This window comes from Xiphias gladius, chromosome 6, assembly GCF_016859285.1.
Source record: "Xiphias gladius isolate SHS-SW01 ecotype Sanya breed wild chromosome 6, ASM1685928v1, whole genome shotgun sequence".
Classification (NCBI taxonomy): Eukaryota; Metazoa; Chordata; class Actinopteri; order Istiophoriformes; family Xiphiidae; genus Xiphias; species Xiphias gladius.
This window is the reverse complement of record NC_053405.1, coordinates 9,887,260-9,900,977: the sequence shown is the minus strand read 5'-3', so window position 1 is coordinate 9,900,977 and position 13,718 is coordinate 9,887,260. Positions and strand designations below refer to the sequence as shown.

General features: G+C 36.6%; 1 protein-coding gene across 2 annotated transcripts in view; it reads left to right on the top strand.

Moving 5' to 3' along the window:
* The first annotated feature begins 2,083 nt into the window (after window positions 1–2,083).
* ptprc (protein tyrosine phosphatase receptor type C) overlaps window positions 2,084–13,718 on the top strand; it is a 22,914-nt gene continuing 11,279 nt past the window's right edge. The window contains exons 1-17 of one of the 2 annotated variants that reach the window (XM_040128156.1): window positions 2,084–2,401; window positions 6,565–6,579; window positions 8,142–8,342; window positions 8,499–8,564; window positions 8,778–8,798; window positions 9,061–9,309; window positions 9,420–9,650; window positions 9,748–9,861; window positions 10,175–10,309; window positions 10,433–10,585; window positions 11,036–11,209; window positions 12,011–12,219; window positions 12,325–12,385; window positions 12,547–12,655; window positions 12,941–12,978; window positions 13,285–13,394; window positions 13,659–13,718. The exon at window positions 13,659–13,718 is cut by the window's right edge and continues 31 nt beyond it. In XM_040128156.1, coding sequence (XP_039984090.1) covers window positions 2,338–2,401; window positions 6,565–6,579; window positions 8,142–8,342; window positions 8,499–8,564; window positions 8,778–8,798; window positions 9,061–9,309; window positions 9,420–9,650; window positions 9,748–9,861; window positions 10,175–10,309; window positions 10,433–10,585; window positions 11,036–11,209; window positions 12,011–12,219; window positions 12,325–12,385; window positions 12,547–12,655; window positions 12,941–12,978; window positions 13,285–13,394; window positions 13,659–13,718 — 2,010 coding nt within the window. In that variant the 5' untranslated portion in view covers window positions 2,084–2,337. The remainder of the gene's footprint in view (window positions 2,402–6,564; window positions 6,580–8,141; window positions 8,343–8,498; window positions 8,565–8,777; window positions 8,799–9,060; window positions 9,310–9,419; window positions 9,651–9,747; window positions 9,862–10,174; window positions 10,310–10,432; window positions 10,586–11,035; window positions 11,210–12,010; window positions 12,220–12,324; window positions 12,386–12,546; window positions 12,656–12,940; window positions 12,979–13,284; window positions 13,395–13,658) is intronic. The other variant, XM_040128157.1, reaches the window with a different exon arrangement.

The window sequence follows — 13,718 nt, the reverse complement described above, 5'->3', positions numbered from 1 at the left end:
TACTGAATTTCATGGCAATTTGACATGGCATTTATGACAGGAGATATCCCAACATCAAAGGGAAAAACATGTTGCCATGTTTGTCAGTGTGAATCCTGTCACTGATTCGTCAACAGCGGGTCACGGCAAGCAGCTGACTTCTACTTTCCTCTTTCTACAGTAATGACACTCAATTTCCTTTTGACAAAACATTTAATTTGGGCTTATAAACTTCACTTAACTACAAAACCTAAGTCCTCAATAAGACTATAAATGATATCAAAATGAATAAAGCATTACATATACTTATGAGATCATCTTCAAATTATGATCACTTACTGGTATTGAATGTGGCAGTATTGTAAAGTGCTTTGAGTGGTCAATCAGACTAGAAAAGCGCTATAGAAGCGCAGTCCATTTACCAAATAGAGGCAGCAAAGTTGCAATCGCGCTGCAATTTATCCTCCATTATGTCTTTACAATAAACAGTAAGTAACTTTGCGTAGTGCTCCACTGTCTGGTTAAATGTCTGGTTAAATGTCTACGCTGTTCTTGTAGAGGTTAATACGCTGGCATTTCTAATCACATAAGTCAACATAAGTCATAGGTTTTTGCAGTAAGGCAGCATATTGATAGTGCTGATCTGACTGTATACTTGTTACAATTATGACAGATCTGGGTTCTTGACAGCATTAAAAGACAATTACTGTACAGGGTTGTGTGACTTGACTACATTCAAGGACTTGCACATTAAACAAAAAGGGAGTGAATACGGTTTAATTTGGGTTGCATGAACAAGATGCTGCTTGCTTGAGAGCCACTTCCTGATTACAAGAATCTATAGTTTACTCTCAGAAGTGGAAAAGCCAAATACCATTTGTTTTGCTGGTCTAGGAGGAAATCCATATTTAGATCGACATACTAAAAATTTGAGATCTTTGTCTGAAACACAGTATGATCCTGTTGGGTTTCAGGTTCAAAGTTATTTCCATATAAATATTTTATGACTTAAGAAGAAAGCAACCTGTGTGTAAACACAAACTTTATTAAAGATTTGTCATGATCTATTTGTTCTTCTCTTTGTTTTGTTGAGAGTCTACTGTATAACTGTGGTAGGATTAAGTTAAAACTTCTATCAGCCCACACCCTCACTGTCTAAACTCAAAAATGGGCTTGCTTGGTTGCATGTATTATTTTCACATAACGGCATGAAATAGCTGACTGTGTCTCATCCAGATTCACATCAGCTCACCACCCAGTGTGTGAGTCTCAGTCCCTGGAGAATTTCTCTACACTTCTTCTTCCTCTTTTATCCCCTATTTTCTTGTGTATGTAAACAGAAGTAAAGCATTTTCGGGCTCCAAGGCAGAGCACGATGATCAAACACCGTGCACGATCAATGACTTTGAAGAGATCTAACATCCCTTATAAATGTATTTCACACAGAATGAACAGCAGAAATGAAGAAATTCACTTCTGGAGCCAATGGCCACATGTTTTGTCTCTTTACACTGAGAGAAGGAAATACAGAGAACAAAGTTTAAGAAAGGAAAGACCGCATCTCTTTTCTTGCACATTGCTAGCTTCTCATGTGTTTTGATTACATGGCCAAGCGATTGTAGGCCTGTAAGCTTAAGAGCAGGGAGGAGTGAGTGTGAAAGAAGAGGAGCTCAAAGAATTTTCACTACTGTATGTCTCATGTCTCATATGTTAAATTTCTCATCAAGTGTGTCTGATTTTGAACAAAAGTCTGACGGAAATTAATCAGCCAGAAGACATTTATCTGCTAGTCTCAATGTGTGTTAACATCACCATTTTCTTTCATTTTTTCTGTAAGTTGATATAGAGTTACACTGTGAATTTGAAAAAAGTCCTGTATTAAGCATGCATCCAAAAGCCAAATATGTCAAACTCAACATTTGAATTAAACGGCTTCACCCTAAAGCTAAACTTCACTCTTATTTGTCATAAGTCAGAGGGTTTTCACACTTGAGCAAAAGCAAGTGAAGATTAGATGAGAGACTTCCTGTTCTTCGTGGCGTAGCTGAAATGAAGCTTCCTGTCACTAAGCGTTAAGGTAAAGGCAGGCTCTTGTGGTGTGACATCACTTGTACTTGCTTTACTTGAAACCAGAGGCGAGGTTTAGGGTTTGGGGAGCAAGTCCAGGAAGCTGCGTCAAATGATAAGACAGAAAACATATGAAGCATAAAATAAGACAACGATTAGACTTATTTGTGTATTAGAATTGAGTTAAGAATTGGAAATACAGTTTCGATTTGGTGTGGGAATATCTGCCTGTTGGTCCCCACTAGGAATATACTGTATGGTGTGTGGCCATACACACGTTAAGTCCTGGATATGGCAGGTCTCTGTGGTGTCAAGATCCTGCTGCTCTGGGCTGGGATCCTTGCTTTGGGTAAATGTAAGTAACTGTCTGCAGTTTTTTACGGGGTGGCCGTCTTTACGAAGACATTGTGGGGAGGAAGTGGTATTTTATGTAGTTGTGTCCTTGCATTTGTCAACTGAAAGACTTCAAGAAGTAAAAACAAAAAAAATTTGTAGATGATGCAAAATATGAACGATAGCCAACTGAAGGCGATGAGGTGTCGTTCTAAACTCCTAACTTAACTTTTTTTTAAAGTTGTAGAATATGTTTGTTGGGGGTTTAATTGGGTTTATGAAGAGGTTGAAATACTTTCCATGCCAGAGATACAGACATGAATCTGTCAGTAGGAAAGCTCGACAATTTGCTTTATTTTTGAAAACTGAAAAACATCACCTCTCTAAAGGTGTAATCATTTAAATTAAAAACTGAAGGCAGAAATGTCAAAACCCGACTATATCGTGTCTTTGAGTCGTGCCTCCATTTGTGCAACTTTGCGTTTCTTTAACTTTTCCAAGCCTGAGAACACGGGCCAGTGCAAGCACATACTTGTGATGTGAGAAGCCAAAAGTGACAGGTTTGTGAGCCCCTGTGGCAAAAGAATAAACAGTTATGTTCAATGAAAGACTGCTGTTAGTAAGAAGAATCTCTTTAAAACAACATGCTTTTATTTGGTAAAAAGCTATGGGAGTTTTTGAAATCATGTTTCTGTTCTGCTTCAACATTGTGTGTGTGTGTGTGTGTGTGTAATGGTGTGAGTTTGTAGATGTCTAAGTGTGTATGTGTGGGTGGGGGGAATGTGTCTCTCAGAGATGAGAGAATTTTTTGGGGTGTGTCCCTGCAAACTCTTGACTTCAACTCTAGCGGCTGTGGGTGTTCTATATGATAGAAGGGTGCATGTGTGTGTGTGTGTGTGTGTGTGTGCATGCATATGTGCATGCGGTAAGTCAGTCCCAGCTTACTGCCTCTAGCATCACTCAGAGTTATGTTACTGTTCAACCCATCAAGCATTTTCTGCTGTTTTCAGCTTAGATGTTTGTATACATGACTTGAAATAGACCCTTCACTCTGCCTCTTTCATCCTGTTGTCTTAATCTTTGGTCACGGATTTTCTTGGCTAGTGTGCAAGGTGAGTCATCATGGTATACCACAATAACAGATGTTTGTCATCTATGCATCTTCAGTTTTCCATTGATGAACCATTATTTTTCCATAATTAAAACACTGGTGAGTGTTCCGAAAGCACCATTGTTTTACAATAGAAATGCTTTTTAAGTCATTTTAAATTCACTTACTTATCTTAACATTAATTGCATATAACTAATGGTCAGTAGTAACTAAGTACATTTACTCAAGTACTGCACATTAGTAGCATTTTGATGTATGTTAGTATTCTAGTTGTATAGTACATTAATACTTTTGCTCAATTACATTTCAGAGGAAAATATTTTACATTTTCTGCTGTTACTTTGCAGATTAAGATTTTAAAAAAACTACAGTAAACATTTACAGTATGATGCTTTTTTTTTTTTTTTTTTTTTTTACAGTAAATTAAATGACCTTACAGTATATAAAGATACCAGGAATTAGCTTCAACTTGTAAACAACTGTTTACATTTAAATGCATCAGATCATGTTGCCTGAATAGTAGGTACTTTTATACTTTACGTAAATGCTGCTGGTGATACTTACATACTTTTTCCTAAGTGAAGTTTCGAATACAAGACTTTACCTTGTAAAAGAGTATTTTCACAGGGTGGTACTACTTTTATCACAAGTAAAGAGCCCTACTTCCACCACTGCATTTAACATATGATAACTTTTAATCTATGTAATATATATAACATATCATTAAGAGGAATACCTGTATAGCGGGGGAATATTTATTAATACAGTGAATATTAATCATGTATATAGTTTAGAAAACAAATTTTTTTTTAATCCTTTAACCAGGTAAAAGTCTGTTTGAGATTTAATTCACTTAATCAAGAGAGACTTGGCAAAGAGGACGGCATTAAAATGAAATTGAACCTCTTTTGAAATATAAAATATGTATTTGAATCACAAGTACGCGTATGATGGCATTTTACCATAATATTTTATAGCAGACCATAACAAAAATAGATTGGTCCCAACACATTTATTAGTCAGGGTTAAATTTAATTCAAAACACTGCGCAACTCGTTCTTCTGTGCGATTTTTTTCTTTATTGTTGTTAAACAGTTCGAACAAACTCAGGGTCAGATCAACCCTAAAGGCCAAAGATCATGTCGCCCCCAGTTTCATGTACGTAAACTGGGCTAGAGCCACATAAAGATGAAGATTTTCAATGCTTGCTTCAGCTGCAGCAGGACAGAGTTGTGTGATCAGAAAGTTGACCACTTCTGTGTTCCATTCTGAGTTGCCTTCATTTCCTGGCAGAGCAGAGCAGATCAGCATGGGCCAAGCAGACTGAGACGGAGCACAAGTAAATGACTTGATAATGCATGAAAAAAAGGGAAGTGTGGTGTCTAAAATGAAGAAGTGAGGTCACAAATGTTAAGCATGCTACACAATTAAAGTAGTTTCTGGGAGGAGGGGGAGAGTGCTCGTCTCACAGTGGTGCTCCACGGTGAATGCAAAATAAGAGAAGAAAGGAGAGACATAGATAACACTGATAGAGAAAAAAGAGGAGAGACATGAAATGACTGCTGTCATCTTTGAGCACTCGACTTTCTTCACTATGGTCGCACTGTCTCCCTTCCTCCACCTCTCTCCTCCTCTACTCCTGCCTCTTTCTGTCTGTCACACTGGGGGCAAAATGTTCGTTACCGTGAACAGGCCGACACAGCGGTGTGAATATCACACCTTTGTTTCATACTCTGCTCTGAAGACACTGAAAAAGAAAGTACTTTAAGTCGGTGGAGGCCTCACTTGAAACTAGTATGGCCATTAAAAAAAAAAAACGTAAAAACTTAGTTTTTTCATTGTTACAATGCTGGTTTTCGTTTGACAGGGCTTAATGTGGCGGAAACAAACATAATTATGATTTATTCTGTTTTTTTTAAAACTATGCTTTATGTTTGTTTGTATGTCTGTATGTATGTTTATCTCCTCTGTGAAACACTTTGTGACGTGTCTGCTCTTGAAAGGTGATATATATATAAATAAATTACTTACTTACTTTCTTACAACTACATTATGGTTTGGATAGAGTTTTCTTGCATCCGAAATATTCATAGAGCACAATGGCATCCTTCAAACCTTTCATTGAAACAATTCAAATCAGTCAGCACAAGACATAACGAGGCTACACAGAGTTGTGAAATGTCACTGCAGAGAGCAAGCATCTCTGCTCGATACAGTGAAAAAAGAGCGCGCAAAACCACATCCTGATACTCATTGTTTGACTGTAGCCCATCACCTCTAGCCACAATTATAGAGAACAAATGGTCAAAAGGGGGGAAGACCTGCTTACAGTAAATCAATTCCTAAAATCAGGTATGCAGTAACACATGGCCAAACTCAATTAACAAACCTTTTTTTATTCTATTTCACTGACATGGTGAAAACAAAAGTAAAATGAGAATGTAGCACTTAGAAAAGCAAAAAACAATGTATTTATGAAGAAGTAAATGATTTTTGGTTTGTATTGAGTGCATACAGCATAAAGCATAGATATTATTTAAACAATATTTTGTGACTATTTATGTTTGTTGGCATTTCTAATGTCTTAAAAATGAGGATATAATAGAGAAAGTCCATGGTGAAAGTCCATTTGTTCTTCAGTATAAGCCGGTGATCTGTCCAAACTGAAACCAGTTTAGTAAGAAAGGCGTGGCTCTAGGTTTTGGTGCAAGGCAGGAAATAGTGGTTTGCTTTCTGAAATAGCAAGTGTGGCTCTTTGCCACGTTGTCATGGCAACCAGGTTTACAGCACTGCCTCATGCAGACAGCTTCAGATGAAAATGGTTGCTTTCCTCTTTTTGACCTGATAATGCTTTGGCCCTGCAGGAAGAGTTCTATTGGCCAGATGGAGGTGGATGCTTTAATAAAACTTAACATGAAGAGTACTTTTTTTTTTTTTTTTAATTCACTGTTTGTTGATGTCACTTGTTTGTTTTTTTTCTGCATATTTTTATACAATATATGCTATTATGACAAAAAAAAAAAAAAAGCTGCAGTGCAATGATTTACACATTTTTTTCTCTGCTGTAATTACAGGTCAAACATCACAAGGTAAGTGACAATACATACAGTACCCAATATACAACATTTTATTGTTTCTATAACTGATAAAATGTTTAATTGTAATTATGCCACCAGCTGTGCTGTACCTTGTGCCGTATCTTCACCACAGCCTCCCACTACCTCCCAGTCTTTATACTGTCCCATCTCTTCATAGCCACAAAAGCAAGGAGTGACAGAAATATATATTCTCACTCTTATTACGCAGTTCGATTGACCGCTGGCCTCCATTTCATCAACCTGTTTCAACCAAGGTTTTACTTGCAAATACCAAGAAACAATTCCAACATGAACTACATGTGGAAACCTAACATTTAGCTGTATGATAAACAGGTGTTAAATAAACAGTTTATGGATATCATATTTATTAAGTTATATAATGATCAATGGCTTTTTCACACATTGAAATGTATTCATGTTTTTGCTTCCTGTCTAATTTTTCTAAACTGCCTGTCAAGTGAGTATGAGTTATAAACAAAGTCAGATTTATAAACTGATAAGGTGATTTACTCCTTGCTTAACGGCTTTCCAGGTTGTTTATCAAGTTATAGTGTAATCCAAGACCTGTTGTAATGGTATTTAGATGCATTTGATCTCATTTAGGGAAACTTCTAGCTCAAACACAATAAGTCTGGAGAAATTATAGAATAAGAGTCATAATTAGAAAAGAGCAGCAGTCCTGTGAACTGTTGTTAGATCAGTCAAATTTTGCAAGGGTTAGCCTGGTGCGGAGGTTACTTTGTTTTTTGCTTCATAGGAAAAATAATCACTGACTATTCAGCCAGTTAAACATGAATCCTGATATTTTCTGTTAGCGGGTTCACTGCAATCATCAGTGATAGGAAAACATGACGTCATCTCGAAAATTTGATCCTGGTTTTTTCTTCACAGTTTATTCCTATGAATAAACTGCGAAACTATAGAAACTTGTTTATGTGAGCAAGCAATAGAAAGTTGTCATCAAACTTGAGGTCAGACTTTTCTTTCAGTATTCAGACTGAGACATCATAAAGTCTGGTTTAATAATAGTTAGTTTATATAGGTTTTTTTTTTAATGTTTAGTCAATGATTAGTTTATATATTGACTCAAATTTACTCTGTGAAGAAAAACTAAGCCAGGTACAACGTAATTCCAACACTGTGCCACTGTTGCCAAACTCCTGCTAGGGTTGGCAACCTTTAGACAACCTTGTTAGTATTGTTGCACTGTTAAGTCAAAACAGGAAGTATTTGAACTCAGAAGTAATGCTCAACCCGATTTGTTTTCCGCTAGCTGTTGAGTCCTACTGAACACATCCACCTGAACAATGTCTTGCCTCCTCTGAGTATAAAGTTCCCCTTGCCCAGCGCTGCTATAGTTTTTTATTGCTCCTTTTCCTTTTTTCTTTTTAAAACAAATGTGTAGTAGATGTAAATGGACAGATGAGTAGCCACACCATCATTGGAACAAGTGGAAGCAGGATTTAGGTGGCTTATGTGTAGTGCCCTTTAACGTTGTAGGGACTGGTATTGTGGTATTGTGTTGGTCCTGATTGTTTTTTTTGGTAATGCAGAGGAGTCAACCGTCTCACCTCCACGCACCACAACAAATTCCACTTTACCCTCAGTAACCAGCCTATCTGTCACCTCCTCACCTCCACGCACCGTGGTAGTAACTACTGCCGTCAGTTCAGACACCCCAACAGCTTCCCACAATCCTCCACGCACCACGCAAGCCTCTTCAAATCAGACACACGGTTCAACTACACTGTCTGGTAATGTATTCAGACACTCGGTTTAGAGCCACGTTACTGTTACATTTAGCCAGGTAAAATCCTTAAATGGTAGTTAAGCATCACATCAGGTAAGACTGTTGGCAGTGAAGTATTTCTACCTGAAGGTGACCTCCAGCATGCTCTCCATCCAAACAGACCCTCAAACCCAGACCTCACCTGCAGTCACCCAGCTCACCACCTTAATGACTACTTCCACTCAAGGTTGGAATTTTCTCATTGATTGTATAGGATTGTGATAAGATTGTCTTATTCATATGAATATAGACAATGGACAGTAACACTGCTTAGGTATGGGTTACAAGTGTCTTACAAGATTCTTTGGAAGAGTATTTCAAATTACTCATGTTGCATAATGATATATATTAATGTTTTGTTTCACTCTTTTTTTTATTTTCCTTTCAATGCATCCTCCAGACTCCCTCAGTACTCTACAGTGTGAGTATCGGTTTAAAAGAAAATCCAATTTTTCAGTATGTTTTCAAACACTTGTTCTAATTATACTGGTATCCACTGTCTGTGTTACTCTTTTACTTTACAATGAATGCAGTAAACGTATATTTTTACAGTGAGTGTATAGAATGTTTTTTATGGACCCTGTTCAACATCAACATCAACAAACTGTCTGACGTTAAAAAAATGCCACCAGGTGGTTCATCTTAACTAAAAGATTTTTCAACTCTGTTAATTTTGTGCACAGGTTCCTACACTGTAGATCCCATCAAGTTTGGCTTCCAGTTTAACATTAAAAGCTCTACCATTGGTGATTACAACATAACTATTACTGGAGGCCAACAAGAGACTGTTAATCACTCCAGTCAAAACTCATCTCATGAAATCAAACAACTGAAGCCCTGTACTGAATATGAGCATTCTGTGAAATTTCTTGGAACAGGAGAAGAAAAACACTGTAACCGCATTGCAAATAAAACTATCACAACTGAAATGAGTGAGTAAAAATAGTTCATATTGTTGTAATGCATCTCGCTTTCTTTTCATTTAAGAAATGAGACTGTGTGTAAAACGGGGAAACATTTGTGCATCACTTCTGTATTTCAGGTAAAGATGACATTGAAAAGTTATTGGAAAAATACTCCGTTTGTTTCCGAAGCAGCTGGAACATCAGCTCTATACAATCAACACATAATGAGATTAAAGTCGAGCAAATTAAGAATAAAACAATCTGTTTCAAACCTGGTTACAATGACATTTGCTCAGATTTTACTGCAACGGTCACACCGGAAAACTGTAAGAACTCTTCCTTTAGCTTCACCCAAAACATCTCTCTGGGTATGTATAATAGGGTCTACATTTATTTTGAAATGCATGTGCTTTAGACCCGATTTCATCATGTTTTATGTGTGTTCTTTTTTTCATTTTTCCACAGGTTTCTTGAGTTCAAGTGACATAAATCAGACTGCTCCCACTAAACTCCCCGCAAACATAGAAACAAAATTACCTCCAAACTGTAAAAACCTCAGTACTGATTACACCTGTTGGGGTAAGTGGAAAAACTTGATTTAGAGAGACTTTGTGTGCCACTAACATTATGAATGGATTCATATGGACATGGGTAGAGATTTGAATCAGCAATTTCCAGTTTTACTTAAAACTGAAGCCATCTGAACTGACTTTCGGTGTAAGGCGAAGGTGAGGAGGTATTACTTTGTGCGCTCTTTGAATCAGTTTCTGAATGTATTTCTGAATGAGTCCAAATTTGAATCCAATCTAAAACTGGAAAGATAACGTCTCCTAGACACCGAGCTATAAATACCAGTTGTTGACGAAATGTCGACATCCTTGTGTCTCCTCAGAAAGCGGCGGAGTCAATGTGTCTAAGAAACTGTCTGAGCTGGAGCCTTTCACAAAGTACAGCTGTACCGGTCAGATCAAGCACAACAATGTCTTCAAATTCTACACAACTGCTGTTCACTTTGTGATTGACTGCGGTATGTTGATATTCACATCACCTCAGTCCAATGAAAGCTTCTATCTTCAGATACTGTGGAGTGAATTACTGCATGGTACCAGTACTCAATTCTGTGTTACAGATGTCTGATGTGTTCCAACAGATCTTAAATTAAACTTCAAACAGAACAGGACAACCAATACGTCCATTGAGTTCAGCTGGACCACAACCAGTCGGAATTGTGAAAGTTTTCTTAATGAAACTTCGAAGATTTCATATAGTTGTAGCTGTAATCAGACCTCCACTAAAAACAGGAGTAAGTAAAATTATTTAGAGTTAATCTCTAATTGTTTTATTCTTTTTACAGGAATTCACTTTTGGACATTTAAATCATTCATAGACCTAAAGTGCTCCATGCTAACATGATATATCAAATCACAGTTTGGTGAAGGAGATTCAAAGGATTAACATGAAATATGATACAGAAATAACCCTGTGATTGTATAAAATTACTGGAAACAATTAAAAAAATTCATGTAAACTTCAGTTTTCACATGTTAATTTTCACAGTCTGCTTGCCTACTAGCACATAATGTATACAACAGTTCCAACCTGCAGGGTCAAAGCTGGTGATCTACTAGTAACGCATGGATGACATTAAATGATTGATTGATATTAATTTTCTTGACCAAAAAAAAAAAAAAAAAACCCCAAAACAATCTGTTGTTGTATATTTCCCTCAATTTTGTCTCTATTGTCTTGCTAGTCAACAACACAAAACAAGTTGGGAGTGTTAAACCTGAAAACCAGCGACCCGGAGGAAAATGTTATATTACTGGACTGCAACCATACACCAACTACACCTGTGCAGTCCAACCCACCTACAACAAGGGGAAAGTTGCCCAAAACACCACATTAACACTGCAAACTAAAACTGGAGGTAAGTAACCAGCAAAATTATTACTGCTGACGTCCATATAACTAAAAAGACTATTCTGACTATTTTCAACAAAAGTATGTGTTGCACATACATGTTAAATATCAAGTTAAGATATCTGTGTGGCAGTAAAAGTAAGTATCAGATCATACAGTTGAAACTGTTTCAGTATTTTGGGAGAAAACTGATACCATGTGACATGCTATGACTCTAAAAAGTCTTATACAAGAATTATGGTGACTAAATGAATATTTGAATTTGGAACTTCAACAAAAGATTTACTGTAATTAAATATTTAGTTATAATTCAAGCTTATTATAGTAATGATAATTGTAAAGGCATGCAAGCTTTTCTATTCTTTATCATTATGAAATTTACAATTATAAAGGATGTAATTTATGAGATTCTTTATCTTAAAAGAAATCTACCAGCTTCAGTCAGTCCTGACCTGTTAATTTATCACTGTAGAATATAGAGTGTGGAATCAGAATAATTACTGACTTTTCTAAATGTAAAGTCTTATTCAAACTGTACATTTCTAATTTATAAAAAAATCCAAGTTGATTAATTAAATTAACATTCATGGTAAAGGATGACATACTGTCTTAAAGTATATATATATACATATATATATATATATATATATAAAAACTGATGCATAGGACAACCAGTACAGCAACAAACTAATATTAACAATATTGTTAATAACTGTTAAAACTGCTGTTTATTTCAATGTCACTTTACCTGAATCAGCATACAGTGTTGTAACAGAAGTTAAATATGTTTTTCTCAACTTTCTTACAGTACCAGTCAGTATTAATTCACCGACGGTGAAGGTTACAGACCATAATGTGATTACAGTAGAATGTAATCATTCAGGTGTATTTAATGGACCTACGAAAAAATACATAGCACGACTTAGCTATGGTGGTAACATTGTGCAAAAAACTCATGGCAACAAGTGTAAGTTTCAATTCAAAGACCTCAGCTACTTGACGATCTACACAGTGCAGGTTTGTGCAATCTTACTTTTTAGTTTCACAAGAATATTCCAGCTTTATTCCTCACATTTCTTCAAATGCTGTAATAACTGATAAAGGGATTTTCCATCTTTCCAGGTGACTGCTTGCAACGGACAGAATGAGAGCGAGCCCTGGAAATCCACAGTTAGAACCTCCTGTATGTACTGTTTTAATTAATGCCACAAATGACCTCTCGTTGTTTACTTAAATCATTTGCCACATTTTGTTCTGACATTCTGTTCACACTTCCATTTCTATACATTGTGTCTTTACCATAAATGCCATTGAAATTCTTTTCTCATAATCATCATTTTACAGATAATGACAAAGCTGTCATTGGGTTTCTCATCTTTCTCATTATCCTCACGTCTGTGGCTCTGCTTGTGGTCATCTACAAGATCTACATTTTGAAGCGCAAAAAGTCCCAGTAGGAATCATTCTGCATATATCTATGGACTGTCAGATTTGCATCTGGTTTTGGTTTATTTGTGTGATTGTTTTGTTTTACACAAACAAACCTGCAGGTTTTGTTCTACTGATAAGGCAGCATTTTCTCATTTACATTACAGGAATAGTAATATTACTGCATTTGAAAATGCATTTTAGTCAGAAGCATCATTAGTGTTATCAACCTCATTGTGAAGTCCTTCTTACTCCGACCTGTATTCCATATAATTTAAATTCTTTGAAATCTTCACTATTTTCTTTGCAGTGACCTGAGCGAAAACATGATGCTTATTTCAACGGCAAGTGAGTAGATTTTAGTAGTAGACTTTAGATTTCCTGTCTTTTTTTTCCTGGTTTTTGTCGTGAACGGGATGATTTTAGTAGTCAGCTACTGTTTTCAATTTAGGATTTTTCTATAATCAAAACACATATATATTTCTTGTAAGATTATGCAGAAGCACGTTTCAAGGGACATACTTTATTAAAACAGAGAAAAATATTCAAATTTTTACAATAACTAGAGTACTGGCTAATAATGTTAATAATATCAAACTAGAAATTGCAGAGTTTTCTGTTTGTGTCTAAAGTGTTTCCCATTTGCTGCTGTAGATGATGAGGAGAACCTTCTGCCAGTCGAGCCTATCGCAGCAGAGGTCCTGCTGGAAGCCTACAAGAGGAAGCTCGCTGATGAGGGGAGACTCTTCCTGGCTGAGTTCCAGGTAAATTTACTATCTGGGTTTCTTTTTTGTGGGGGGATTATTTTTGGTACGTTTTTCTTTATTGGATTGTTTACGATGAGGTGGGAGAGAGGGGGATGACATGTAACAGGAGTCCAAGGCTGGACTTGAAGCACAGGAGGTTGGATGTGCATGCTAGAGGCCTTGGCCAGTTACAGAGCAGAAAGAGTGCGACTGGCTCTCTAGAACTGCCCTGTTCGTTTTTTCTTCTCACAGGCAAATGACATCATTTGTTTCCGCTTTCAGAGCATCCCCAGAATTTTCTCGAGGCACACGGTGAAAGATGCCAAAAAGCCCTGCAATGTC